Source organism: Kockiozyma suomiensis (genome assembly GCF_038497685.1).
Source record: "Kockiozyma suomiensis strain NRRL Y-17356 unplaced genomic scaffold V2V93scaffold_8, whole genome shotgun sequence".
Lineage (NCBI taxonomy): Eukaryota > Fungi > Ascomycota > Lipomycetes > Lipomycetales > Lipomycetaceae > Kockiozyma > Kockiozyma suomiensis.
In genome coordinates, this window is record NW_027117671.1 from 764,674 (window position 1) to 790,515 (window position 25,842).

Sequence of the window (25,842 nt, forward strand, 5' to 3'; positions counted from 1 at the left end):
ACTGATTGTATATTGATACTTGCTATTTACTGTTGCTGATTATTGTTGATATAGCGGCACACTCAAGATATACACTGTTCATTGTTCGCCGTTGTTCACTGTTTTTGTATAACCAGTATTTTCTTTAACAGTATCGACCCTGGACTATCGGCGACAAGGAGCAAAACCGCTCAGGATAGCCACCAGAGTCAGCACAATCAGAAACCCTCTCATTGGTCGCACCCGCTACCCGACCAGTCTACTTCCCCTTCTACTTCAACGTATATGCTTTGATTGGCAGATATTCTCTATATCATACAGCACAATCGCTCGCATCATCCTAAGCATCCAGCCTCTGTTTATGCTGCGCCCGGCTGACTAGCGCATCCAGCCAATCACAGCGCAGCCAATTGTCATGACATGAGCCGCGCACTCAAACTTTAATCTTTCTGTTTGGCACAGCCCCAATCGGGACTAGTAAGTGGACAGCCCTAACCTTTGATGGTGCTTATTAGGACGCCCTCGGTCGCGGCCTGGAACGCTTCTGATTTATCAGTCCTTTATCGATACGCTGCTTCTTGACTGCACCAGTATATCTTGACTACTTTTTGGCCTCTCTGCTTTTTGACTCCATTACTTGTTCTTTTTCTTTCCCTCTTCGATTATCTCTCGCTTTTCCAATGGCAACTCTTGTCCGCTGCCTCTTCGGATACAACCCGATAAAGAACAGTCCAAACAGACAGCCATCCTACTCTACCATGGGTGACGTCGAGGCTGGCACTGCCACCTGTCTCAATTCTTCCTTCGACGATGAGACAGATCCTCTTTTGCAGTCTGACCGTTCTGTCTCCGTCGCCAGCTCTTCGACTCTTCTCGACTCCGAGGCCGCCTCTTCTTCATCTTCCATCACAGTCGCTTCATCCTCCTCCGTCCGTTCGCATTGGTTCTCTCCGCGACTGATCTCAGACGCCGTCATTGGTCTCTCCGACGGTCTCACTGTGCCTTTTGCTCTCACCGCCGGCCTCTCTTCCCTCGGCAACACAAAGATTGTCGTCACTGGAGGTATCGCTGAGCTTGTGTCTGGCGCCATCAGCATGGGCCTTGGCGGCTACCTGGGCGCAAAGTCAGAGTCTGACTGCTACAAGTCGCAGCTTGAGAAGGAGCGGCTGATCTTGCAGAATGCGCGACATCTTTCTGAGGAGGCGGTGACCGAGAGTCTTGCTGAATATGGCTTTGCCGAATCTACAGTGTCTGCCATCCTCGGCGATCTGGAAAAGAGTCCTGAGGAGATGGTGAATTTTGTCATGAAGTTTGGCCGCGGTATGGAGGAGCCGCCTATTGGCCGCGAGTTTATCTCAGCGGCCACTATCGGCACTGCCTACTTCCTCGGCGGCTTTGTGCCCTTGTTTCCTTACTTTTTCGTAAACACTGTGCAGCTTGGTCTGATTCTGTCGTCGGTGATCATGATCGTTACCTTGTTTGTGTTTGGTGTCGCAAAGACTATCTTCACTGGCAACAACAGCAAAGCGCAGGCCGCGTGGGGCGGCGTGCAGATGGTGATAACCGGAGCAGTTGCGGCCGGTGCCGCCTACGCTATGGTGCGCTTCATTGATACGGCGTAATCTCTTCATTTTCAGCATTTTAGTTATTATCCTTTTTTTTTTCTGCATGCAGACACGCCGCATTCCTTATTTATTAATTGTGTCTCTATGGTTGTCAGTTACTCCGCTATTGTTTTTAGATTCCTAGATTCAGTAGTAGCACTTAATGAGGGGTGAAAGTTCTTGTATATGATTTACTATTATTATTGATATCACTGGGATTTGATTTATTTTATTATGCATGGGATTGCTTGTTTGATTTTTAATATTGTTACTTGGTCTTGCTTTGTGCTTATCGTGGTAGTAAGCGTGTGTTTGTTTTTTTCCCTCCTTGTTTTGAGTCATGATGTGCCCTTTACTTTTTGTTGCTGTCTCTCTACAAACCTTTCTCTTCGCTGTATATATTTTAGAGGACTTGCTTGATTGGTTTATAACGCGCCGAGCGCCTATGAGATCAAAAGATAATGCACTATTACTATAATAATACGATAAATCAATTGTTTCCAAATCACTAGTAGATAGCTGAGACGAGCAGAGCAGAGCCCGTGCGAGAACCGAGAGATCTTAGTGGCTAAACCTTAAATATGTTTATATCAGCATGATCGGATTTGGACCTGTCTTGGCTCGATTAGTATCTGTTGCGACATGAATGAGAAGAAGCTATTTTTTTGATAAATGTCCTTCAGTAGTGATAATAGTATAAGTATTTTGTCAAGTAATGTGTAGAATAGCCAGAATAAAGAGTTTATATCCTGGTTGACGGTTGCTATGACGACGCTGTGTATAGTTTTGTCAAGCATGCAGTGGCCTGCAAAGAACTGACTTTTTGATATGATATATAGTAATTTGATGCATCAATTAGGAATATCGTAAAGGATGAAAAGGTATCTTGTCTGTTTGCCTAGTGATACTCTTTATCTAGAATATTGTGTTTATGTGATGTTGATTTGGTTGTCGTAGCAACGAGGAGATCCAATTTAAGCTTAAAGGCAAAGCTATTTGAAGAACGCCATTCTATTCAAGAGTTATTTCTCCTGTTTCGATTACTATTTCTTGCGCCTGCTCAGTTTTAGTTTGAAAAGTAGTATTAAAAGTAATGTGTTATCATTATGAAGTTGTATCGCAGGTTGTGAGCCTTTTTTTGCTGATGCAAATCAATTATTAGAACAGCTTTGCAAAACAGCAATAATATTTTCATCATTTAGCATAAAATCACGAATACAGGCTACTCAAAATACACAATAAATGCCCAAAGCAGATAGTTTCACAGCTGAGCGCCAGAACTAAGGGACTCGTAGCAGTAAATGATAGAATGAGCGCATGACGGCTACTCTAATAATCGAATTAGACATACTACCACAAATCATGGCTACTCGGATATTCCGCGGTTCACATCTTCAACTTTTTCGAAAAGTAGTCTACACTCGAAGCTATGCTACAGCCTCGACTGCGCATCCAGGAATATTCCGACGGACAGTTAAGGGAACGTTTAAATACGTCGTTTTACCATCAACATTCTTCGCGGCATCGTATATCGCAACGCGTAGACTGGTTGCTGACGAGAATACCGAACCTGATGTTATAGACATGTCATTGTATGCCGATGGTGACGCTGAAATATCCGCATTGCCGCTTGTACAATCATTACGCGCCGATCCTCGCTATAAGGAATCCCGCCCGCACGCTGAATTCCCTATCCATCTACGCGACCACTCGCTTACCACGGGAGTCCTGCTATCTCCCGACAGATTGACAGTCCCCTCACTTGTTTTTGTCGATAAGTCGAAGCTTGAATCAGTTGCCGTGATGAAAATTGGGAGTAAACTATGCGGCCATCCAGGTATTATTCATGGCGGATTACTTGCAACCCTTCTCGACGAGGGACTTTGCCATGTTGGATTCCATGCTTTACCCTCGCGATTAGGCGTTACCGCGAAATTGGCAGTCAACTTCCGTTCTCCTGCATATGCTGATAAAATCTACATTATGCATGCTAAAGTTACTAAACACGAAGGCAGAAAAGCGTGGGTTTCGGGATATATAGAGAGTGTACCTGAGAAAGCAGGCGATAAACCAGTAGTCATTGCCGAGAGTGAGGTTATGGTTGTTCAGCCTAAATGGGTATCTCGTTTACCTACAATTGTTAATGCAGATTAGTGATTTTGGTCTATTTACTAGTACAAACATATATGTGAACAGCACACATAAAAACAAAACTTTTCTAATATCCGTAATGCAATAGTATCTCCATATCTTATTAGTCATCAAGTAGGTGTGCATAATCCTCCACTGAAGCAAACACAGGTAAGCCCTTGAGTTTCCGCCGTTTGTCCTTTTTCTTTTCCTTCTTTTCTTCTCCTTCGTCATTATCGCCGGCGGCGGCGGCGGCATCGTCGTCGTCGTCAGCGCCGCGTTTCTTACCTGATGAAGCTTCATTTTCTTGCGCAAATAAAGCTGCCATTTCATCGTCGTTGTCATCAAACGCTACTTCGTCTTCATCGTCGTCGTCTGAATCATCGCCTGCAAAAGCGGCAGCTAGAGCGCGGTCTTCTTCCGAATCATCGTCGTCATCAACATCTCCATCGACGACGTCATCGTCATCGTCATCGTCGACATCTTCAAATTCAAGGTTGTCTTCTTTGATATTGTCGTTATCGGCTTGTTTATCACTTTTCATCATCGCTTTCCATACTTCATCTTCATTCAGTTCACCATCATCTTCAAGATCAACATCATCAATCTCCTCGTCTGCGCTTTCCTTCTCATCATCATCATCATCATCCTCGCCTCTCTCTTTCTCTTGTTTCTTAGGTTTAACTCCCTTTCCAACAAAGTATCTTGCAAAGAACTGCTCATCAAGTGCTTGCCCCATAGCCTTCTTCGCATTCTCGGCGCGTGCATTCCAGTCAATCGAATTCACATTCGCAACCGCGCGTCTGGCGCTCTTCGTCTTCAACAACAGTACATTCTTACTAACGTACCCTGAATTCCCAGACAACGGCTGCATAATACTTCCCGCGCCTCCGGATCCAGTCTGTGCTTTTGTCTTGGGCGCTTTGTATACGAATCGGTCAAGGAAGTGAGTTAGGGTGTGCAATGCAAGATCAGGTCGTGCACCCGGCGCACTTCCTTCCAAGTAGTGCGTGGCAAAGTGCTTGACTGTCGGATGGAAATGATGAGTTAATGGAAGAATTTCCCATAAGCAGGAAGCTGAGGCATGAGCATGTAGCGGGTCGTGCGTCTTGCCGTCGTAGAGAATCTTGTTGTCGATTGTTGGGCTTGCGAGTGTCGTTTCTGACTCGGCATCGTCAACTTCGGGCGCGTCTTTGAAAACTTCCTCGCAGTCATCAGCAGTGTCCGGGGCGTCTGTGACCAAGCTGCGCAGATACGGCGTCGGTCCTTCGAGCTAATAATATTAAAAAGCAAATTAGCAACGGTCATTTTAAATAAAGCTCTCGCATTAAAACAGAAAGCATACTAACCTCACTCAAAAGATACATGACGCCAGCACAGAATCCAATATTTAAAGTCTCGGCGGCAACCTGTACTAATCTCTTAGCAAACGCCTTGACGCGCTCGGGTTTTGTATCCGCTTTCATGGCCTTGTACACCAAATTCAAAAATAGCGCCTGCTTAGACGATATGATAACGCGCGGATCTAGAAGAGATTCATAAAGCGTGCGATAAAACCGATCAGCATGCGCATCACTTGCGGTCGCGATCTGGAAAAGTAGCATGAGCGCCTGTACTCTGGCGTTGAAATTTCCTGACCGCGCAACTGTGTAAATTACTGACAAATGAGAATTGAAAACAGACTCGTCGAGTGAAGAATACGGGAAAGCGCGATTGAGACCGGTTAAGATTGCCGACACCAGTCGCGTATTTGCTTCTTCTAGTGCTTCCGGCGATTGCTTGATTGCCTGCTGCTTGGGACTCTGCGATTTCTGAGGCTGATTTTTTGCTTTCCATCTACCCTTTTTCTTTAAATTCTTCTCTTGTACTTTTCCCTCGCGCGCCGTTTTTGTCTCTGCCATTAGTTTCTCAAATACGTTGAAATATATCTCAATAAGCGCACTAGCAAGATCTTTGTCGCGGCTAGTTACGATAGTTTGATTCAGTGTGATCATGGAGTAATACCGCGCATGATAATCAGCGCCAGGCCGAAACAATAGCTCCGAAATGGCATTCACGACAACGCGCTTCATGGCCGGATGCGCCTGTTCGAGCGTAAGCATCAAGTGCGAGGCGCGCGACGCCACGCGTCGATCGGCGTCGCCCAGCTTGTTGACTGCTAATCGCAAAAGATTGACTTCCTGCTCTGGTTTGTCGCGGATCAAGTCGACTATGTCGCCGAGCACGCTTGTTCGTACGTGCACGATCGAGTCGTGCGAGAGTTGCTCGAGTAATTGCACAAACGTAAAATATAGCTGCTTAACCCAATCCTCAAATGCCCAAAGAACCGCAGTCTGCTTTGCAAGCCTGGCGGTTTTGCCATCGACCTGCGCCGCATGCTTAACTACAACAGAGTACAGTAGAGAGAGCGCCGTCGGGTCGCGATGCGCGAACCAGATGAGTTTTCGGTCCGGTAACACGTTTCCGGCACCAAATAAATCCTTAAGTGCAGCCACAGCCTGCAGCGCTGCCGTCCGATTCTTTTTCTTTGCAAGGGCCATTAGACCGGTAAGCGACCGTGTGGTATGTAACGGAGACTCCTGAATCACGAGCGTGAGCGCCGAAATACGATCAGAAAGTGTACCAGCTGAAGCGATTTCCGAAAAGAATTGCCGCTGCGAACTAGAATCCGTAGACTGTGTCGAATAGATTTCGTTCTCAGCCTCAAGAGCCACCAGACTTTGAGTGAGTAGCTCGGCTTTTGCGTCGGCAGAAATCTCAGTATAAGCCGCCGAGTCCTCGACGGCGAGCTCTTCGATAAGATCCGGTGCATGCCATAGTGGCTGTGCCGAGATCAAAAGCTGCTGCTTTAGCTTTTGCGGCTGCTTCAGGTGCTTCGAAACAGGTTTGTCGAGCCGCTTGTGCTTCGTGTGAGCACTCATTTGGTGTTGTTTTGGTGGGCAAAATGTATTTGGTACCTATTTTTTTTTATTTGGGACGACGGGAAGAATGAAATTTTCTTTGGCTCGATGAGATTGCACGTGATTACAAAAAACCCTAAGCCACTGTTCTCTAATTTATTCGTTAACTCGATTTGTTTTGAATAGTTTAGTTGTAGAATAATTCAAAATAAAATTGAAGAGCGCAGGTACTTGTACATTATGACAAGAAATTAGGTTAGTTTGCAGTATATATCTTTTCGAGTTTCTCGAGCCACTGCTCTACAGTCCATCCCGAGCTAAAGCTGTTGTCGACAATGCCATCGACAACGACAGTCGGCGATACGTGAATCGACGTCTGCCTCGCCTGTCTGATAAAGAGCTTTAAATCATTTGAGATCTCATTCCCAGCATTCGTGGGCTCGCCGACGGCCGGTTTGACGGCTAGCAGCTCGAGCATGGCCTGTTTATCGATGTCAACGGATTTGGCAGCCAAGTCCGCCAGACGCTCGTAGGTCTGTGGCCTTGACTCGTCGTATACCGCCTCGTCGTAGAATTGCGGTGACACAGCAAACAGCGCGTCCGAGAATGCCCAGAACTTGCTAGGGTCGAGGCGCTCGACGGCGATGGCTGCCTCATGCACGAGAGGGCTCGACGGATGCCACGGCTGGACGTGCTGTCTAAAAACAAATACGAATGCCTGGTCGGGAAATTTATCTGCGATAGCAGGCAACACGTTGTGATAGAGGTTCGTGAACATGATTCGCGAGAAGCGGCAGACGTAGTCGAGGTATATCTCGATAGTATGCGGAGTCGAGGAAGCTGCTGCTGCGAGGTTCGACGTGCTCGCGAGCTTATGAGACAGGAAGCGTGGCTGAATTGACATTGCTGGCTTCGGTAGATACAGAAGAGAATAGCATTGACGGAGCCATGGAGATTATAAATAACAGTAGTAAGAGTCAGCATGATTCAATATGCTACTTGCGTAATATCTATTGTGACTTGTGACTTGTGACCTGTTACCAGCCTGCCCTCACAATATATGATCATGACTTCTACACTATCATAACTCACTATCAAACTCTGCACTTTATCTCATCATCTCATCCTGACGCAGTAGAGTTGAGCTCCTGTACAATGTCGCACTCCTCTCAATCTCTTGGACATGTTCCAATTGCGGATCACTCGTTCTCAGCTGACCGCTCAACCCTCGCGCTCGCTCGCGATATCTCGGTCGAGCTCTACGACACCTCGGGCCCAAAGTACTCCCTGCTCACCTCTCTGACCGGTCACGACAAGACTGTCACTGCAGTCGATATTGCACCAAACTCGGGCCGCATTGTGACGTGCTCTCAGGATCGTAATGCACTGGTGTGGGAGCCGGCCGCCGACGGCACGTACAAGCCTACACTCGTGCTGCTGCGTATCAACCGCGCCGCGACATACGCTCGCTGGTCTCCTGACGAGAAGAAGTTTGCCGTCGGCTCGGGAGCACGTGCGATTGCGGTATGCTACTTTGAGGAAGAGAACGATTGGTGGGTGTCGCGACACATCAAGAAGCCGCTACGCTCGACCGTTCTCTCTGTTGCCTGGCATCCAAACTCGGTCCTGCTCGCCGCCGGAAGCACGGACTCGCACGCCCGCGTTTTCTCGGCCTATGTCAAGGACATTGATGCCCGACCATCGCCGACGGTGTGGGGAGAGCGCGTGCCATTCCAGACTCTCTGCGGAGACTTTGTGTCTCCGGCCGGAGGATGGGTGCACGATGCCGCCTTCTCGCCGTCTGGCAATGCGGTCGCGTTTGTAGCGCATGACTCGTCGCTCACCATCGTCTATCCTTCCGCGCCGGAGCAGCCGCCGGCAGCAATCATCACTGTCTCGACGACCTTGTTGCCGTTCGTTTCCATGCTCTGGCTATCCGAGTCTGAGATCGTTGCCGCCGGCCACGATTGTCATCCGGTTGTCTTTTCCGGATCTGAGCAGCGAGGCTGGGCGATTGATCATGCAGTCGATGATCCGCAGCAGGCAAAGAAGAATGTTGGGAAGGAGAACTCTGCGTTGAATATGTTTCGACAGATGGATCTTAAGGGCACACCTACGTCCGCGACCGAGGACTCTTCGCTGGCCACTATTCATCAGAACACGATTACGTATGTATACGGTTATTTCATTTTGTGTTGCAAATTCGCTGACATGATGACTTTGTAGGAAATTGCGAGAGTATGCTAGTAGCGGAGGCCGAGTTAGCAAGATCTCTTCTACTGGTGTAGACGGTAAGGTCGTTATCTTTTCTGTTTGAGGGACTGCCCGGGGTTTATATATATAATATTGGAAGTAGCTTAATATAAAGCGTCTGCCTTTCAACAGAGTAGTAGTAGTAGTCATAAAGGTAATGTTACTTACATAATCAATAAATAATCAAAGTAGGTCATAACCCTACAATAAGTTGCGCGTGACTGCGCACGTTGGGAGGTTGGCTCAGCTGAGCAGCAAGTTGATGGTCAAGACTCTGCCTGTACCCTTCTCGACACTCACCATCCTCTACCATCAACATCGTCAACAATGGGTACGTATTAAATGCTGCTGTTCTACTTGAAGAGAGTGATTCAATAAGATAGAGCGAAATACTGACATGTAATAGGTCGCGTCATTCGTAATCAGAGAAAGGGTGCTGGATCCATCTTCACCTCGCACACCCGCCTGCGCAAGGGTGCTGCTAAGCTGCGCACTCTCGACTTCTCCGAGCGCCACGGATACATTCGTGGAATCGTCAAGGAGATCATTCACGACCCCGGTCGCGGTGCTCCGCTCGCCAAGGTCGTCTTCCGCGACCCCTACAAGTTCAAGCTGCGCGAAGAGACTTTTATTGCCAACGAGGGAATCTACACTGGTCAGTTCATCTACGCGGGCAAGAAGGCCTCGCTCAACGTCGGAAACGTCCTCCCACTCGGCTCTGTCCCCGAAGGTACAATCGTCAGCAACGTCGAGGAGAAGGTCGGTGACCGTGGTGCGCTCGCGCGGACTTCGGGTAACTACGCCATCGTCATCGGACACAATCCCGACGAGGGCAAGACTCGGTTGAAGCTCCCCTCTGGCGCCAAGAAGATTGTCTCTTCCGATGCTCGTGGTGTCATTGGTGTCGTTGCCGGCGGTGGCCGTGTCGACAAGCCGTTGCTCAAGGCCGGTCGTGCATTCCACAAGTACAAGGTCAAGCGGAACTCGTGGCCGAGAACCAGAGGTGTGGCCATGAACCCCGTCGACCATCCTCATGGTGGTGGTAACCATCAGCACATTGGTAAAGCGTCGACTATCAACAGAGGAGCCGTTCCTGGACAGAAGGCTGGTCTTATTGCCGCCAGAAGAACAGGTCTGCTCAGAGGTACCCAGAAGACCAAGGATTAAATTTCTTGTATCTGTATATTTTTGTTGTTTGTATACGTTCGGTTTTAAGAAAACAAAAAGCTGGTTATTGTATTAATTAGAGAATGAACATTCTTTGACACCTAAGCTGATTCTCAATTACGTAAAAATTTTTAGTGTGAGAATATTATATTTTCTATATTAAAAAAAGGTCTACATCCACAATATTTACACACCGTAAAAGAAATAACAGAAGAGGTCATTTGAAAATCTCTGGAGCGAATGATCTGATTTCCTCAAATTCACGAAGTTCATAGTGTCCGGCTAATTCAGATGGCGTCTTGTCTAGCGGATCAAGATACTGAATCGATAATTTCCAGCCGAATTCTTTTGCAGCTTTTATGTTCGCTGTGTTTTATAATTGTTAGAATCAACTAGCTCAAATCAGAAAATGAGGACGGACTTACTGAAGGAGTCGTCGATGAAGTAGCATTTATCTTTTGATGAAACGCCAGCCATTTTCATTGCTATTAGGAAAAAAAGGCAAAAGTCAGAATCATTCGTATATTTCGAATACAGAAAATAATATATACCGCGTTCAAACATCTCGGGTTTTGGCTTGCAGATAAGGATAGGTTCAGCGTAATCGCAAAAGGTGACGCCTGTAAAGAAGTAGACATTTAGAAAAGCTGATTTTTATCGAGACAAGAGACCGAATTTACCTTCAAATAAATCTTCAACTCCGAGAGCTTTAACGACGCGGCTGTTAATACATAAAAATGTTAGTAAAATATATATCAGAAATAATATAGACAGAGCGGGAGTAACGTACGAGGCGTGTGTTTTGTAGGCGTTGGTGAAGAGCCACAATTTGACTTTGGATTTATCAATTGACTCTAGGAATGCACGGAGTTTAGGAGCTGTAAGATTTAGCAGAGATGAATTGTCAACCACTTTGTTTCTTCTAAAAGAAAATCAATTGAAGAAGAAAACGTACATGGTTTGATCACTTCAGCGATGGGAAGCGCGTCGTCCACTTTGCTGTTGTATTCGAGCGGGTCTTCACGAGTGTATTAGACAGATTAACTTGCACATTAACAACACAGACTAATACCAATTTCATGATGGCGAACTGAAGTATAAAAAAGTCAGTGTAAGTTGGCCAGTACAATAAGAAAAAATACGTACCAAGTCCTTCGATAGCAAGTCCGTAGTCCTTAAGCAATTGATATCAGTCAAAAAGGCATTGTCTAACTAAAGAAAAAACGTGGCGTACTTTATAATATCTCTGATGAAGCTCAAATGCTTCTTCATACGATAAATTCAATTTTTCCATGAAATAGTCATCGATGAGCTTTGCCATGCGGTCGTGGATCATGTACGAACGAGGATAGAGACCTGGGAGTGGTGTCAATAGCCGTCTAAATAATCCAAAGAACAAATTCAAAATAAACCGACAATTATCAATGTCAAAGAAAAATACTATGCGGTCGTCCATTTGTATATTGTATTGTTTATAATAATGCTTTTGATAAGGTGTAGCTAAAGAGTAGCTAGAGTAGCTAAAGCAAACAAGGGTTTGAGTCAACGCGGCTTAAGCAATTTCACGTCTGTTCTTTCTTCACAACGATATGCAATTTTGATAATATTACAACATTTACAACGACAACATTTACATCATTTCTCAGTAATGGCACAACAAGTAGCAAGTCTACCGTTCGATCCGGTTGCCGAGTGTCGTAAATTACTCGATCTTCGCGCCCGCGTCCTCGCCGGCGCGTTTCCTCAGTTCTCCATAAAATCGTCGAATGATTCTTCAACGTCAACATCTGCACCTCCTCCTCCCCCTCCATCTTCTTCATCAGAGAGCTACCGACATGCTGATGACTATCATGATCAGTACAGACCTGCCTCATACGCCACCTCCTCTTCACCCGCATACCTTCCCGCAGACGAACACAAACGCAAAGCTGCCCCAGACTGGCCTGACGATACCCGCGCCAGACCTCCACCACCACCACAAGCTGCTCCTTATTTCTATCCTGCAGCATCAGACAGAGACCGTGAGCGCCAATACTATGACGACTACAACCGCCCGTACTACCACCACCCTCCGCCGCCTGCTCCGCCTGCTCCACCCCCACCACCATCCGCGGTAGCGTATGATTACAGAGCACCCTCGCAAGCTGGTTCGATACAAATGAGCAGTGCGGTGCTCCCTGCAAATGTCGTCATTGGCGACGGATATACGCGCGATGCACAGCGTGGCTATGAACTATTTATTCCTTCGGCGGCAAAGAGGGGCAGGTACCTTCCTCCACCGCCACTTTCGCCCGGTCTTCCGGCAGCTCCTCTTCCTCCGCCTCCTTCTTCCTTACCGGCTCAGTACGGACAGTATGCTCCGCCTCCTCCTCAGACACCTTCTTTGCTGCCACCCTCTGCTGCAGGTGTATACTCGGGATCGAGAAGGGAAGGCGGGCAACGGTGGGGAGGATATCCCCCGCCAACTTAGCGAGATGGCATGAGATTTGCGTTATGTTACTACAACTATTAGTGAGACTGTAAATAATGCTCAATTGATTGCATCGTCCAAATAATCGCACAAAACAGCTAACTAAAGTAAAATAAAAGTACACAAAAATACATCCTCAGTACTATTCACGTCTCGAAAATATTCGAAGGAATATTATGCAGCAACCACGTCAAAGAGTGCCATTTACCGTCTGGCCTAATACGCAGCTGCTCAAGCTCATGACAACAGTCTTCAGCGGATTTACCCAAATCAATGCCTTTCTCAATCGCATCATACACTGCTCTCTGCCGTTGAAACTTGCGCGACTGCGCAGACCTTGCGCCACCGCGCCAAGCTGTGCCGTGCTGGTTCTCAAGATTGCGAATAGCGGGACCGCCATTGATGCCGTGCGCATACTCGATCCACATGTCTTTTACTGAGCGCACATTGATTGCCATGACATAGAGTAAAGCAAAGGTATCTGACCGACGCTCGGTCTGCTGCATTGAATGTTGCGCTCGCCGAGGCTGCTGCGTCGGCGAGACTACAGAGGTTAGCGATTGCACTGGCACTCTTTGTGGCGGCTGCTGCTGTTGCGGTTGTTGCGGTTGTTGTTGAGGTTGCTGAGGCTGCTGCATCTGTAGCTGCTGCAGTTGTAGCTGAGGATCTGGCGGCTGACTAGGAATGGGTGGCATTCTCTGGTTGATCTGAGAAAGCGGAGCAAGATTATGTAGCGGTTGTAGAGGAGGTTGCAGAGCGGGTGCGACTTGTGGCGAATGCATTCTTTGCTGTGCTTGTGCTTGTGCTTGTTGCTGCTGCTGCTGCTGTTGTACCTGCGCTTGCTGATGTGCATGTTGCTGTTGCTGTTGCTGTTGCTGTTGCTGTTGCTGTTGATGTTGCTGCTGCTGCTGCTGTTGTTGTACCAGCTGCTGAGCAAGAGGATTCTGAGGAACGTCTCGTAGTTGAGAAACATGCTCGTGAACTCGCTTGGCCGCCGAGTTGATGAGATCGACGTCCCGTTCGATATCGGCGACCGCGCGTCCACCGACCCGCTGCGATATCGAGTCTGCCACCATCTGCATATCAACTCTATGCTGCCTATTGATATTATCTGCTTCCGAGGTAAGATCATGCTTGAAGATCTTGAACTCTTCGCGAAGGGTAGCTACCTGCCCGAGCAAATCGTCGACCTTTTCCGCTACCGCGTTCGTCGCCTCGACGTGCTCACTCCGCTCCGACCGCACAACCTCGACAAGATACTGCATCTCGCTTGCTAGTCTCCCGAGCACGTTATTTGTCGACATCGTTGTGCTCTGCATTACGCCCTTCAGCTCCGCCACCAGCGACCGCATCTGTTCGTCGCTCACCATCACGCTTCCGACCGCCTGGCTACCAGCAGGCGGCGAGTCTCGCTCGTCCCACCCCGGCATCCGGTCCTTTTTTCTCCGACTTTGTGAGACCTGCTTTGCTTGGCTGCGTAAGCGCCTTTGCTGCGTCTGGGGAGAGAGAACACGAGTTTCGTGATCAAAGACGCGACGCGACGCGGTGTTATGTTGTTGTTTGTCGAGTGTCGTCGTCTGTCGAGTTGTGACGAGTCTCGGTTCTCGCGTCACGTGCAGTCACGTGAAAACGACTCAATTATTCTTTTAACACATCAGCTTCTTCCAGCAGTCTCCTTTGCTTTCATTGTCTGTTTTCAGCTTTTAAGATTAAGACGAATAGACTAATCGAATATTATTTCAGAGACGATGACTCAGGGCCTTACGCTTGTGGCGGACGTATGGCCGGACTACTGTCCATCGCGGGTTCGCAAGTGGGCCTCGAAGCGAACAGGACTTCAGCTCGTGTTGGTCGAGCAAGAGAGGCCTGTTGTGGAGGGATATTTTGCGGTTGCTACAGAGGCGCTGGACGATTCAGGATGTCCTCATACTCTGGTAAGTTTTCATGTATTTTTTTTTTGTGTATTGAGAATCTGTGGCTGACTGTGGTCTGATCTCTAGGAGCATCTCATCTTCATGGGATCCGACAAGCATCCCTACAAAGGTTTACTAGACACCCTAGGTAACCGCGCCTTTTCGAGCACAAATGCGTGGACCGCTACAGATTCGACTGTTTATACTCTTACCACCGCCGGATGGGAAGGTTTTCGCTCGCTACTCCCCGTTTACCTCGATCACCTCGTTCACCCAACTCTCACCGACGCAGCATGCTACACCGAAGTTTATCACATCGACGGTCGCGGTAACGAAAAGGGCGTTGTATTCAGTGAAATGCAAGGTGTAGAAAACGAAGCTAGCACAATTGCTTCCTTTCACGCGAAAAAAATCCTGTATCCTGCTACTTCGGGTTACTCGTCCGAAACAGGTGGTCTCACCGGCGCGCTACGTGTGCTCTCAGCCGAAAGTATCCGCCAGTTCTACCATTCTCTTTATCGACCCGACAATCTTTGCTTGGTACTCGTTGGAACGGTTGACGAGAATGAACTTCTCAAGACCGTCAGCGCCTTTGACGAGACCTTACCTGCTGCATCTGCTGCTGCCCGGCCATTCGTTGATTCACCTCCGATCCCGCGTCTACAGCAGTCGATCGTTAAACTTGTTGAGTTTCCGGATAAAGATGAGTCTTCCGGACATGTCTTACTCGCGTTCCAGGGCCCACCGGCGACTGACTTGCTGACAAACACGGCACTGCATGTATTATTGAAGTACCTCTGCGAGTCTGATGTATCTCTTTTGCGAAAGAAACTTGTTGAAATTGACGTGCCGCTGGCTACAGAAGTTGAGTCATTTACCGAAGATTTTATTGAGACAGAACTTGATTTTTGGTTGCGTAACGTGCCTTCTGATAAGCTTGAGTTGGTGGCCGCTGAGTCAATCTCAGTCTTGCGTGAGCACGTTGACAAAAATGAATTTGATATAGATCGTATGCGGGACATGATTCGTCGTGAAAAGCTTCAGTTCGTGTTGTACGCTGAGAGGTATCCTTCCACACTTGCCACGCTTGCAATCTCTGATTTTTTGTACTTTCCGCGAGATGGATCGACGCTCTCGAGCGTCGTTGGCGACCTATCTGACTACGACACTGTGCTGAAATTCGAAGTGCAAGATTGGACTCAGCTAATTCGTAGATGGTTCCTTGATGTGCCGCATGTTGCTATTCTTGCTCAGCCGTCTGCTGCTCTTGCAAAGCAAATCAGACTGGACAGTAAAGAACGCGTACGCAAGACTCGTGAGGAGTTGGCTGATTCTGGACTAGAGAACTTAGCTAAGAAGCTCAAGTCTGCTCAGGATGAGAATAATCGCAAAATTCCTGATGAATTACTGGAACAATTTCCTGCTCCTGATCCGGCTAAAGTTAATTTCATCAAAACTATCAGCGGCAAGGCTGGCACGGCTCGCAACGAAGGTGTGCCAGATAATGATATCCAGAAATTACTTGATAATGACGGTGCAGCCACTGCTCCTATCTATGTTCATTTTGAGCATATAAAATCCAACTTTACAAACTTGTCTCTCGTGCTCTCAACTGCTGTTGTGCCATTGGAAAGACTTCCGTTGCTCAATATCCTGCTCGCTAACTTTTATTCCACACCAGTTGAGCTTGATGACGGTACTGTACTTCCATATGAAGAGGTCGTCACGCAGATTAAGCGCGACACTCTTTCCAATTCATACAGCACGGGATATGATGGAGAGTTTGACGAGCTCGTGACAATTGACTTTGAACTTGTGCCGGAGAATTATGCAAAGGCTATTGAATGGCTTCGAAGACTCATGTGGAAATCCAAATTTGATATTACAAGACTACAGATTGTCGTCGAAAAGCTCGTGATGGGTATACCAGAACTCAAACGTTCAGGTACCGCCGTTGTCAGATCAGCTACGCGCCGCTTGTTATTCACTCCACGATCGGCTGCCCGCGTTCTTGATGAGCTTGATTTTGAAGATAAACTGTTGCAAGTTAGTGCGCAGCTCAAGGAAAACCCGCAAGCTGTTTTGCAGGAACTGGAAGAGATCCGTGCTGCTTTGTTTACGGTTGATAATATGCGCGTTGTTGTGTGCTCCGATGTCACGCAGCTGAAGGATCCTGTGTCCTCGTTTTCTTCTATCTTACTTACAGATAAGCAGGTTGAAAGCTCGTCACTGGTGCCAATTACTCGCACGCTTGCTAATCTCACACCCGAAGGCAAGCAGCTAGGCGGGAAAGTATACCTTCTTCCTGTACCTTCAACCGAGTCCTCCTATGCAACAGTCTTTGCCAACGGCCCAACTGAATTTGATCATGCTGACGTGCACGCCATAGCGGTAGCTTGCTCTTACCTCGAAGCTGTCGAAGGTCCCTTCTGGCGCGGCATCCGCGGTGACGGGTTAGCTTATGGTGCCGGTATGATCCGCTCGATTGAGTCGGGACGTTTTGGATTCCGTGTGTATCGTGCTGCAGACCCTCTTGTGGCTTTAGAGCGCGCTAGAAGTATTGTGCGTGGATACGTTGATGGAAGTACTACATTTGAAAGATTACATATCGAAGGGGCTGTTAGTATGATTGTTTCCGCGGCAGCAGAGGCTGATAACAACCCTTCAGACGCTGCGGAGCGAAAGTATTTACAGGAAATCATCAAGGGTCTAGGAGATGGTGCGAATGAGAGATTTTTATCTGGAATTAGAGAAGTGACGAGTGAAGATCTTGTGCGGGTTATGAATACGTGGTTCATGCCAATCTTTGAAAGTGCAAAGGGCACTGTTTTTGTTGCATGTAATCCTAGCAAGATGGAGGCATTGGCGAGTGAGTTTGGCAAGTTGGGTTATGAGGTTATTCTTGACCCGTTTGAGAGTATGAACAAGTTGGCTAAGAATGGTGATGATGATGATGATGATGATGATGAAGAGGAGGAGGAGGGCGAGGATAGTGAAGATGATGCGTTTAGCGACGAAGAGGATTCGAGTGAGGATGACGACGACGACGACGCTGAAGATAGTGATAGCGAGTAGAGATGCTCGGAAACTACATTTTGTAAATATTCATTGATCCACTTGTTTTTTTATTGTTATCAATTAATTTGACTCTAGTTGCGTGCTAGAAAATGAGTGCTCTGTGTGGTTTGGTGACATTTTAAATCAGCCCGGTTGGATGCCGCTGGTATCTTATCGCACCCCGCCCCCATTTCTTCTTTCCCTCCCGCACAGAAAAGATTTTTCTATTTGCTCTTGCTTCAACAATCGTAAATTCAGCTTCTTGAAGGTTTTCTACTCCATTTTCCACTTCCTCACTTTTCATTGACTTTCTTTCTTCCGCCTGCTTTGGGAGATATCAGGTTTAAGAATCATGTTGGTCATATACGTCTTGCTCACGATTCTTTTACTCATTCACCGGGGTGCTGAAGAAGGGTGGTTTACTGATTTCTATAAATATCTCGTCGGTGAGGATAATGCGGATTCCATGTGGCTGTTTGTTTTTTCACCATACATTTCATCTCCACAGTCTTGTCTTAAATCTAGTTCCCGGGAACTTCTCGATGCTCTGCTCAAATTCTGGAATTTTGCAGTAGCATCCGATGTTGCAAATACTGGTGCCTTTTTGCACGAGGAAGAATGTCGCGCTTTAGTACTGTACAGTTGTCTACAGAGACCGGTCGTTAATAACGACGATGATGATACCTTTATCAACGATGACATTTCACGCCTCTCATATTTTCATTATGCCACTACCCGCTACTGTCTTTCTGGACTTTCTATATTTCCTTCTGTTTTGCCTGCTGATACCACCGCATCTGCTACTATTTCTACTGTTCAAGTCCCCACCTCGCACTATGATTTCTCATATTATCAGTATACTTTCCTTCGCCAGCGTGCGAGTCCGATCGTGGCCACTAGACCTGTCGATGACGGCAACAACTCCCGGCATAATTCTTTGCGAATCGAATATCGTGCACCGTTACTTCTGACATGGCACGGTCGAAAGACTTTGATTTTGGAACAGGCTACTCGCCGCCTCTGTAAATATTTTTTTGATATTGTTTTAAGGACTGCTTTGCAGCAGATGATCACTTCTCCTGGATTGAAACATGATGCATATTTGCATATGGTGAGTTGAATGCTTCGATTTTCTTATTCAAATCAAAGAATCTGACAATGGGAATAAATAGCAACTCGTGAGATATCAACAACCTTTGATTTGTGCCGTTACGTCTAATATTCACGTCACCGAAATTGTACTCCCACCCGTAGATCTACTCGACCTCTACCCAAATTCTCAACTATGGATGCAACTAGTCACTCGCGAATCTGTTTTTGATGAATATTCTATTTCGGCTGGTATTTGGGTCGCGGGATTCCGCGTCGCTGCTATTCTTTTAATAGTGTATTTGGAAGTCCAAAATACTGCGATAATGTGGATCTTGATCTCTGCCGCTACTACCTTTGGTCAATTTTTGATGCACGTTCACTCCTTGCGAGTACACCTTAGTACCGACGTGAGAATTTTTTGTTTTTAGTGTGAAGAAAATGGTGCCTTGCTGATTGACTTTTAGCCTGTCTTATACGTGCCGCCGCGGTATTCACGTTTAAATGCGAGAGACGCTTTATTTTCAAATCTTTTTCTTTTTTGCATTATCTTGCAGGGAAGTTTACTCACTAGATCTAACAAGGTGTGTTTTTAATAAGTTCTCGATGATGCAAAAAATTGACATTTGTGTTCTGCTTAGATTGAAATTGAGAATCTTTCTGCCACTGGAGCAATGAAAGATGAGGAAGAAGAGCACTTTCTTGGACCATTTTTTGATGGCTACATCTCTGATGACGAGTCTGAGCATGATGACTCCATATATTTCTCCGCAGAATCTTTACAATCCCCTGTGATTGAAGAAATTGATTATGCAGAGTCCAACTCTTCGGGCTCTGTCTTGGCCAAAGAGCTTTCCTTTATGCAGTACTCATTCGATACCCTGCCTTTGAGACAGTGTACTCCAATTAAAGAACTCTCTCAAAGTTCATCTATGACTGCGTGCTTTCCAATCACACCCGTTCAGCGAGTGTATTTTCAAGATTCGGACGAGCCAAAGCTAAATCCTGATTTTGATACGCTTTCCCCGGATTCTTCTATTTCTTCATCGCCATTGATCTCAGATCTAGAAGCCTCACCTACATCTAGTATCTCGGCACCCTCCTCGCCGGAACGGTCACCAATCACACCCGTCCGGAGACCCAAAGAGAAAAAATTCAAGAAATCTTTGAGGAAGGTCAAGCCTGCGAAACGGCATTCCAGACCTGGTACCGCAGTCATCGGTGAGCCTGTCGTATCGACTACCGTCTATATCGAAGCTGTGCGGCAAAACGCATCTGAACTTGATGCAAAATCTGAATATTCTCCTGAGGAGCTGTCAAATTTCACGACGACTATCGCTACTGAAGATGCTAGAAATCGGGTTGGCGAAGCAATTGAGCATATCGTTGAACTTTTGCAAAGATTCTCAATTACGAACAAAATCGACACTTTTACCGCCGTTGTCTGCGAGCCCGACTTATTGACACAAGCTGATATTGACGAAGAGCTTCAACTTTTATCCAATGAAATCAGATTTGTTTCAGAGGAGAAATCGTTTTTCGAAGCTGCCGAGTATTTCGCGATACCTGCCGAATCTCTAAAGGGAAATGTAACCGAGACATCCACGAATGAACCTTCTGTCGATAAGACAGCTTCCAAGCTTATGAACGATTCAAAGCTTGTTGATGAGCCTGTTGAGTTCACGGAAGTCGATATTGACGTAGAGCTCCAGAGATTATTTAATTCGAGTGCTGAGGTAAAACTGTCTGATTTTGCGACCGCCGAGTGCGATTCTTTATGTGATGATACGACTGAGCCTTCTCAGCTTACAGACAATACTACACATGCAGAAGTCGTCTATGAGCCTCCTGCTTTGACCGCTGTTGAAGGTGACGATGTACTGCCGAGTGTGTCTGTCACTTTTGAGTCGGATGCACAAGCTGAATTTGCTACAAAGGAGAAACTGTTCGATGAGGAGAACTCCACCAAAACCGATACTACGAATAATGTGGTAGTGCAACCCGTGAATGTTGTCAATGTGCCGCAGATCGAGATTGATGAGATGATGACGGGTGTAGAGTCTGGATTCGTGGCCTCTTCGTCAAGCACGGTACAGCACACACTTGCCACTGCTGTAGCTTCGCTGTTGCCGTCTGCTACTGTCGATCCAGAGGCAGCAGATAATTCAAGTACATTGCAAGTAGACCAAGGACTATACGTTGATGTGTTAGTTCAGAATGGTCAATTGCTGGTGCAGAGCGTACCAAATCCTCAACACACCGAAGGATTCGCCGGACCGTCGACATTAACGTCACCTGTGGTACTCGATCGAGAACTCCTTGACTTGATCAAGATGTCGCCTAGGATGATTGCCCGGAACCTCCCTGATATCGCAATGACTGCTGTTTACGATCGATTAAATAGCAAACACGACGATTACACAAGACGAATGCCAAAGAAAGATTGTAAGGTGTATTCAAATCTTGATAAGCAACTTATCGAAGTTTGCAGTACACCAGCGAGAATACTCTATCGCTCGATTCCGATCTCATGGTTGACGGCTCAGTTTGACGAGTGGGATCGAGATTCTTATGATTATAGCCAGTACTTGCAGGAGAGAGAAGAGAATAGACCTTTTGCTGAGACTGAATTTATGGACCTGGATGAGGTTGTGACTGGCTCTGTCATGCAAGCTGCAATAGAAGATACAATCATCGAGAATCCAGTCATGGAAGACTTCTCCATGGAAGATGCACCCATGGCAATTGCACCTGTAGGCCCGACTCCTGTCGCTTCATTTAGTCAAGCAGCTACGTTCTCCGATTTAGGATATTCGTTTAGCCGATGGGTTACCTCGGCATCTACTGAGCGATTATATGGAATTCAGAGGGACGACGCGGCGATGGCTGATACGCCTTTAGTCGTATTTCAGAGAGGCGCCGTTAAACGTGAGTGCGCCTGAAAATCTGATTTTTGTTTGTTGTGATTTGTACTGTTCAAGAATTTCCTTGCTCGGCGTTCAGTATTAATCGTACTTCGTCTGAGAGAATTCGGTGTCCAAACTCTGTCTCAATTCTGTTTGCAGAAACTGTCTTCTGGTTTCTGTCTACTCGTGAACTTATTTTTATTTCTAGGTTTATATACCCTATTAGAAAAGGATGTCAGCTGTGAGTTATTGCGTTTGGTTAATATGCAATGTTGCTCATTTGCAGAGTGAGTGTTTGTTTTTGGGCCATGATACGATACGAAAAGACTGCGGCTACTTTTTTTCTTTCGGTACGGGTGGAGTTCTACGCATCGGATGTCAGATCAGGAGATTCATTATGAATCGAGATTAGTTTCTTCCTGCATTGCATTGCATTGAACAGTGGGGGCTCGAGAAGGTTTTTGGACGTTTATTTCATTGCTGTATTTTTGGGGGCTATAAAAATTAGTGGCTTTGTTTTGTGTTTTTAATTTGTTGAGTTTCTGACGTGTAATCAATTGGTTTATACTTGTTAATAAAAGTGTTTGCCATACATAACTAATCTAAGAGCATAATCTCAGACTAATCTTATAAGCTAGCAGGATACTGATCATTCTGCATCAGTTTGTCGTCAGCAGATAGTACATCAAAATGCCACAAAACCCGTAATATTGTGAGCTAATTGGTTACAAAAATCAAGTTGCCAGCAATGATCATCGCTAAGTCCGAGTTAGGAGCAAATTTATTTTTAAAAGGTTACGTGATTTTGCATGAAGATGAGAAAATACGAGGATTCCGAGGCATAAAATAAATAAATTCATAACAGAATCCTATCATATATACAATAAAGCTAGATGGTTTGAGAAATCTGAGTAAGCAAGAGCAATCCGATAAGATCGCCTGCCAACTGATGATCAATCTTTGTCTCGTATCTGATAACGAAAACTATCCCTACAATCCACCTTTTTTAACTTTCGTCAATCTTCGGACTTTCCCAGATCAATATTTTATTTAATCTTTTACAATCAGTATTATTATTGTAATATAATACAATTTTTTGCATTAAGTTTTCTTATTCTTTTTCTTTTTCTCTTTTTCGTGAAAAAAAAAAACCAGTATTCAAGAAAGCAAAAGCGAAACCGAGCATATTGTAACCGTACGCGATCCCAAGTTGTGACACAAACGAAAAATTAGAAAAAGAGAAAAAAGAAAATGATGAAGAGAATATCATTATGCCATCAGAGCAGACATGTGAAATATAAAACGGTAAGAGATTCCTAAGAAAAAATGAAAAAGAAACGAGAAAGTAGTAACCGTTAAAAATAGAGGAGAAATCCAAATGATAATAGGATGAAATGCGCCTGACCGGAATATACACAATCACATACATACATACATACGATGAAGAAGATATTAAAGGGTGATCGCATAGTAGAAAAAGAAATCGGAAAAAAAAAAAAAAAAAAGAAAGCGCAAAAACAGCTTTTGTTGGTCCAAAGAATGGATTATTATTGCTCTCTATATGCCTCGTACTATACGATTTGTCGTAGATCGATCAAGAACAAATAGCAATTGCGAAGGAAAAAAAAGGAGATGAAATTACCCATTATTTCTATGATTGGGAACATCACAACACAAGTCTAATGTTCCTTCACACAATTCTTATTTTGTTCTGTCAAAAACAAACTACGCGCTGATAGGTATATCAATCGCACCAATACTCGACGAGCTAACGACAGGAGGGGAAGTAGGCGTAACATCGTCAGCCGAAATAGTAGAGGCATCAGTCAGCGATGCTGGTGTCGATCCTACCGATGAAGGAATCTCTGAACTTGGAGTACTGGCAGTTGTGTTTTGAGGGCATTCACGCGAGATATGTCCTTGCTCCCCGCATCTATAACAGGTCTTTCCGGCAGTGCTGAGAGGACCTCCGTTAGGGGCCGTGCAGTCACGAGAAATATGGCCAAGCTTGCCGCAGGCGTAGCACTTCATGGCTTGAGCTTGGCAGTCGCGCGCGTAATGGTTGGGTCCTATAAACCGAAAAGAAACATGGTCAGTTTAACATTACAAAGAAAAAAAAAAGTGTGAAAGTAAAAAAACTGACCTCCACACTTATAACAGGTGGCAGCCCGACCTGGAAGATATCCAATCCGCGGAACAAGACCCGTTCGCATAGGAATGCCTCTAAAGGCAGCAGCCTGAGCAGCTGCGGCTGCAGAATTTTGCATTAAGTACGCAGCGGCAAAGCTCGAGGCCGCCTGAGCGACAGGAGTAGTGCCGGTGGCAGCCGCGGCGGCGAGGTTGATGCAATTGCGCGCAACGTGGCCGGGCTGGCCGCAGGAGTAACAGCGGCCATTTATAAGAGCGCCGGTCATGCGAAGAGTGGGGCAGTCTGCTTGAACGTGGCCGAGTCCCTGACAATGATAGCATTGCTTGGCTGGAGAAAGATGCGTTAGCTTAGCGTAATAAACGGTAGATAAAATTATCAGCGTAGAGACTTACTCTCGGTCGTTCGTGGATGCGGGCAGGCATTAGACTCGTGTCCTAGATGTTGTTATTATTTTGGAGATATATGCGATAAAAAAAGACATCATATACACACCAGGAAGCTTGCAGTTGTAGCATAATCGTTCTGGTGAGCTGCAGACTTCAGCAAAATGGCCGATGTTACCGCATCTATGTAAAAGAAATGACGAGTTAGCACGTGCGAGCAGTTGCAGAACATATACCTTTACCAAAAGAATAGCTGACTGAAGAAGTACACTCAGATGAAAGGACCTTTGAACCAGTGAAATTACTGTGAACTCATAGGTCCTCCATACAGCACATTGGCAAATCGACAGCTAGAGAGCAAACAACTTCAAGCACTTGTAGCTTCGTCCAATTTATCTCCTTTTGGCTAGGTGCATATCCTCCGAATGACAGTACAGAAAAGAGAGCACATACTTGTAGCATGCTCTTCGCGAGAGGGATGACATTGTGAAAGAGGGAGTATATGGAGATGAAATAGGTGCTAGAGAAAGCTGATAAGGAGGGCAGGGCACGAGCGTGAAAATGGCAGACTGCTGAAAGCAATTTGATTAAAAGAACGCCGACGAAGTGAGGTTGGTGCTTTTTTGCGAACGAAGGTGCGGAGAGAGCGGAAGAAGGAAAGGCAAGAGAGGAAAGGAGGTAGAGAGACAAGAGAAGAGAAAGATAGCTTGAACCAGGGCTAGTGGAAGTAAAATAAAGAGAACCTGTCGAGGGCGTCCAGGACGCGGCGGACCAGCCGACGGGAGGGAGTCATGTCTGTAAAAGTCGACGCCGGCTTGGGTTTCTTTGGCCTGAGCGGGCTTGGTGCACGCTGTGCTGATAAAAACCCGCCTTGCTATCGGCCCAGCCGCCCTCGCTGGCTACCCTTTGCCCAACAGCCCCGCCTATCCAGCACCGGCCAGACTGAGTTAATGTCTCTTAACGACTGCTTGGCCAGAGTCGCCATTTCCGCGTCAGAACGATCTCAGACACGATTTGGCAGGCCATCGACCGGTGTGTGAGCTTATCGAAGCCCCAACCCTTCCCGCCTTACGATAACGATAACAATGCGCGGCGCTCCTCGATAATCGGCATCGGGGCTGATTTTGGCACACTCGAACCGGTTTGCTTCATTTCTGCATCGTAATCTTCGGTTTTCTATTTATGTCCAGAAAAAAAGGAGAGATTGCTGTGCTGGCTTATGTGACTGCAGCCAAAAACATAACCGAAGATCGCTCGATTGTCTCCGGCATAAAACGGAGTTAAACCAGATTGCGTGCCTCTCGTCCAAGATGTATCATTTTCATTATCCCAGATTCTATTCTTTCTCCACTCGCTTTCCCATTGAGGTGCTATTCCACCAACTCCATATTGTACTTTAAGCTATTTCATTGTAGAGCCTGAATTTAATTAATAGCAAGTCACTATGCTGCCGCTTCGTCGAGTACAAAGCAGAGATTCAGACTCAGATTCCATTTTGTGATTTAGCTCACAGCCCACTACGGCCAAACCGGCAAACCCCTCTGCCCGTTGGTTGCATGGTCTATTATAATCTCCTGCGTATAGCGAGATCTTCATTAGCTGATTTACTGAAAAGCCAAATCAGTTTCTTTTTAACGTGTAGAAGATATTTAAAGTTGATAAATACATTGAAAATTACACATAAAACATACTTGATTGAGACCGGAAGCAGTTATTGGAAAAAAAATTTATTAAGCTGGCTATATTCGACGCGCTAATTTACGAAAAAATCTGTTAACGTAGCGCAGATAGAAGCAATCCCGGAGTTGATAATTCTTCCTACTTATTTGAACTAGTGACTAT

The 25,842-nt window shown here is 46.2% G+C and overlaps 12 protein-coding genes across 12 annotated transcripts; 7 read left to right on the forward strand and 5 right to left on the reverse strand.

The window, feature by feature from the left end:
• Positions 1 to 659: 659 nt before the first annotated feature.
• Positions 660 to 1,601, forward strand: V2V93DRAFT_324783 (VIT family-domain-containing protein; the record flags this gene model as incomplete). The annotated part of the gene is made up of 1 exon (XM_066907482.1): positions 660 to 1,601. The coding sequence occupies one exon, from the start codon at positions 660 to 662 to the stop codon at positions 1,599 to 1,601; it is 942 nt and encodes a 313-aa protein (XP_066765490.1).
• Positions 1,602 to 2,931: 1,330 nt separating this feature from the next.
• V2V93DRAFT_371252 (Thioesterase/thiol ester dehydrase-isomerase) lies at positions 2,932 to 3,822 on the forward strand. Its single transcript, XM_066910462.1, has one exon. The coding sequence runs from the start codon at positions 2,946 to 2,948 to the stop codon at positions 3,735 to 3,737; it is 792 nt and encodes a 263-aa protein (XP_066765491.1). The 5' UTR covers positions 2,932 to 2,945; the 3' UTR covers positions 3,738 to 3,822.
• V2V93DRAFT_271339 (CBF/Mak21 family-domain-containing protein) lies at positions 3,738 to 6,684 on the reverse strand. Its single transcript, XM_066907171.1, has 2 exons — positions 5,063 to 6,684; positions 3,738 to 4,986 (listed from the first exon to the last, which is right to left on the reverse strand). The coding sequence occupies exons 1-2, from the start codon at positions 6,632 to 6,634 to the stop codon at positions 3,838 to 3,840; spliced, it is 2,721 nt and encodes a 906-aa protein (XP_066765492.1). The 5' UTR covers positions 6,635 to 6,684; the 3' UTR covers positions 3,738 to 3,837.
• A 1-nt stretch (position 6,685) lies between these two features.
• Positions 6,686 to 7,608, reverse strand: V2V93DRAFT_270862 (thioredoxin-like protein). Its single transcript, XM_066907169.1, has one exon. The coding sequence runs from the start codon at positions 7,515 to 7,517 to the stop codon at positions 6,870 to 6,872; it is 648 nt and encodes a 215-aa protein (XP_066765493.1). The 5' UTR covers positions 7,518 to 7,608; the 3' UTR covers positions 6,686 to 6,869.
• Positions 7,609 to 7,627: 19 nt separating this feature from the next.
• On the forward strand, positions 7,628 to 9,141 carry V2V93DRAFT_405849 (WD40-repeat-containing domain protein). The gene is made up of 2 exons (XM_066912662.1): positions 7,628 to 8,781; positions 8,840 to 9,141. The coding sequence occupies exons 1-2, from the start codon at positions 7,769 to 7,771 to the stop codon at positions 8,928 to 8,930; spliced, it is 1,104 nt and encodes a 367-aa protein (XP_066765494.1). The 5' UTR covers positions 7,628 to 7,768; the 3' UTR covers positions 8,931 to 9,141.
• On the forward strand, positions 9,142 to 10,177 carry V2V93DRAFT_371256 (60S ribosomal protein uL2). The gene is made up of 2 exons (XM_066910463.1): positions 9,142 to 9,197; positions 9,273 to 10,177. Exons 1-2 carry the CDS (start codon positions 9,194 to 9,196, stop codon positions 10,031 to 10,033), a joined length of 765 nt encoding a protein of 254 aa, XP_066765495.1. The 5' UTR covers positions 9,142 to 9,193; the 3' UTR covers positions 10,034 to 10,177.
• V2V93DRAFT_371262 (HAD-like domain-containing protein) lies at positions 10,162 to 11,555 on the reverse strand. The gene is made up of 10 exons (XM_066910464.1): positions 11,450 to 11,555; positions 11,268 to 11,389; positions 11,180 to 11,207; positions 11,106 to 11,123; positions 10,989 to 11,051; positions 10,824 to 10,911; positions 10,714 to 10,754; positions 10,585 to 10,653; positions 10,459 to 10,518; positions 10,162 to 10,399 (listed from the first exon to the last, which is right to left on the reverse strand). Exons 1-10 carry the CDS (start codon positions 11,487 to 11,489, stop codon positions 10,251 to 10,253), a joined length of 678 nt encoding a protein of 225 aa, XP_066765496.1. The 5' UTR covers positions 11,490 to 11,555; the 3' UTR covers positions 10,162 to 10,250.
• Positions 11,466 to 12,635, forward strand: V2V93DRAFT_371265 (uncharacterized protein). The gene has a single exon (XM_066910465.1). The coding sequence runs from the start codon at positions 11,682 to 11,684 to the stop codon at positions 12,501 to 12,503; it is 822 nt and encodes a 273-aa protein (XP_066765497.1). The 5' UTR covers positions 11,466 to 11,681; the 3' UTR covers positions 12,504 to 12,635.
• Positions 12,577 to 14,092, reverse strand: V2V93DRAFT_271921 (transcriptional activator of glycolytic enzymes-domain-containing protein). The gene is made up of 2 exons (XM_066907172.1): positions 13,399 to 14,092; positions 12,577 to 13,311 (listed from the first exon to the last, which is right to left on the reverse strand). Exons 1-2 carry the CDS (start codon positions 13,931 to 13,933, stop codon positions 12,650 to 12,652), a joined length of 1,197 nt encoding a protein of 398 aa, XP_066765498.1. The 5' UTR covers positions 13,934 to 14,092; the 3' UTR covers positions 12,577 to 12,649.
• On the forward strand, positions 14,093 to 17,582 carry V2V93DRAFT_271247 (Metalloenzyme, LuxS/M16 peptidase-like protein). Its single transcript, XM_066907170.1, has 2 exons — positions 14,093 to 14,437; positions 14,504 to 17,582. Exons 1-2 carry the CDS (start codon positions 14,252 to 14,254, stop codon positions 17,489 to 17,491), a joined length of 3,174 nt encoding a protein of 1,057 aa, XP_066765499.1. The 5' UTR covers positions 14,093 to 14,251; the 3' UTR covers positions 17,492 to 17,582.
• Positions 17,583 to 17,825: 243 nt separating this feature from the next.
• V2V93DRAFT_380879 (uncharacterized protein) lies at positions 17,826 to 21,504 on the forward strand (the record flags this gene model as incomplete). Its single annotated transcript, XM_066912080.1, has 4 exons — positions 17,826 to 18,584; positions 18,646 to 18,972; positions 19,030 to 19,146; positions 19,204 to 21,504. The coding sequence occupies 4 exons, from the start codon at positions 17,826 to 17,828 to the stop codon at positions 21,502 to 21,504; spliced, it is 3,504 nt and encodes a 1,167-aa protein (XP_066765500.1).
• Positions 21,505 to 23,193: 1,689 nt separating this feature from the next.
• On the reverse strand, positions 23,194 to 24,485 carry V2V93DRAFT_380880 (zinc knuckle protein; the record flags this gene model as incomplete). Its single annotated transcript, XM_066912081.1, has 5 exons — positions 23,194 to 23,537; positions 23,612 to 23,944; positions 24,010 to 24,051; positions 24,110 to 24,183; positions 24,454 to 24,485. The coding sequence occupies 5 exons, from the start codon at positions 24,483 to 24,485 to the stop codon at positions 23,194 to 23,196; spliced, it is 825 nt and encodes a 274-aa protein (XP_066765501.1).
• Between the last annotated feature and the right edge of the window lie 1,357 nt (positions 24,486 to 25,842).

Bases quoted from the DNA above. Each gene is read 5' to 3' on its own strand.
- V2V93DRAFT_371252 (XM_066910462.1), top strand. From the start codon at position 2,946: ATGGCTACTCGGATATTCCGCGGTTCACATCTTCAACTTTTTCGAAAA.
- V2V93DRAFT_271339 (XM_066907171.1), bottom strand. From the start codon at position 6,634: ATGAGTGCTCACACGAAGCACAAGCGGCTCGACAAACCTGTTTCGAAG. The intron at 4,987-5,062 runs GTTAGTATGCTT...TAATATTATTAG, and splicing joins TCATGTATCTTTTGAGTGAG to CTCGAAGGACCGACGCCGTA.
- V2V93DRAFT_270862 (XM_066907169.1), bottom strand. From the start codon at position 7,517: ATGTCAATTCAGCCACGCTTCCTGTCTCATAAGCTCGCGAGCACGTCG.
- V2V93DRAFT_405849 (XM_066912662.1), top strand. From the start codon at position 7,769: ATGTCGCACTCCTCTCAATCTCTTGGACATGTTCCAATTGCGGATCAC. The intron at 8,782-8,839 runs GTATGTATACGG...ATGACTTTGTAG, and splicing joins ATTCATCAGAACACGATTAC to GAAATTGCGAGAGTATGCTA.
- V2V93DRAFT_371262 (XM_066910464.1), bottom strand. From the start codon at position 11,489: ATGGACGACCGCATAGTATTTTTCTTTGACATTGATAATT. The intron at 11,208-11,267 runs GTACGCCACGTT...CAATTGCTTAAG, and splicing joins TTCATCAGAGATATTATAAA to GACTACGGACTTGCTATCGA. The intron at 10,519-10,584 runs GTATATATTATT...TTTTCCTAATAG, and splicing joins ACCCGAGATGTTTGAACGCG to CAATGAAAATGGCTGGCGTT.
- V2V93DRAFT_371265 (XM_066910465.1), top strand. From the start codon at position 11,682: ATGGCACAACAAGTAGCAAGTCTACCGTTCGATCCGGTTGCCGAGTGT.
- V2V93DRAFT_271921 (XM_066907172.1), bottom strand. From the start codon at position 13,933: ATGCCGGGGTGGGACGAGCGAGACTCGCCGCCTGCTGGTAGCCAGGCG. The intron at 13,312-13,398 runs ATCAACAGCAAC...AGCAGCAGCAAC, and splicing joins ACAGCAGCAGCAGCAGCAAC to AAGCACAAGCACAAGCACAG.
- V2V93DRAFT_271247 (XM_066907170.1), top strand. From the start codon at position 14,252: ATGACTCAGGGCCTTACGCTTGTGGCGGACGTATGGCCGGACTACTGT. The intron at 14,438-14,503 runs GTAAGTTTTCAT...TCTGATCTCTAG, and splicing joins CAGGATGTCCTCATACTCTG to GAGCATCTCATCTTCATGGG.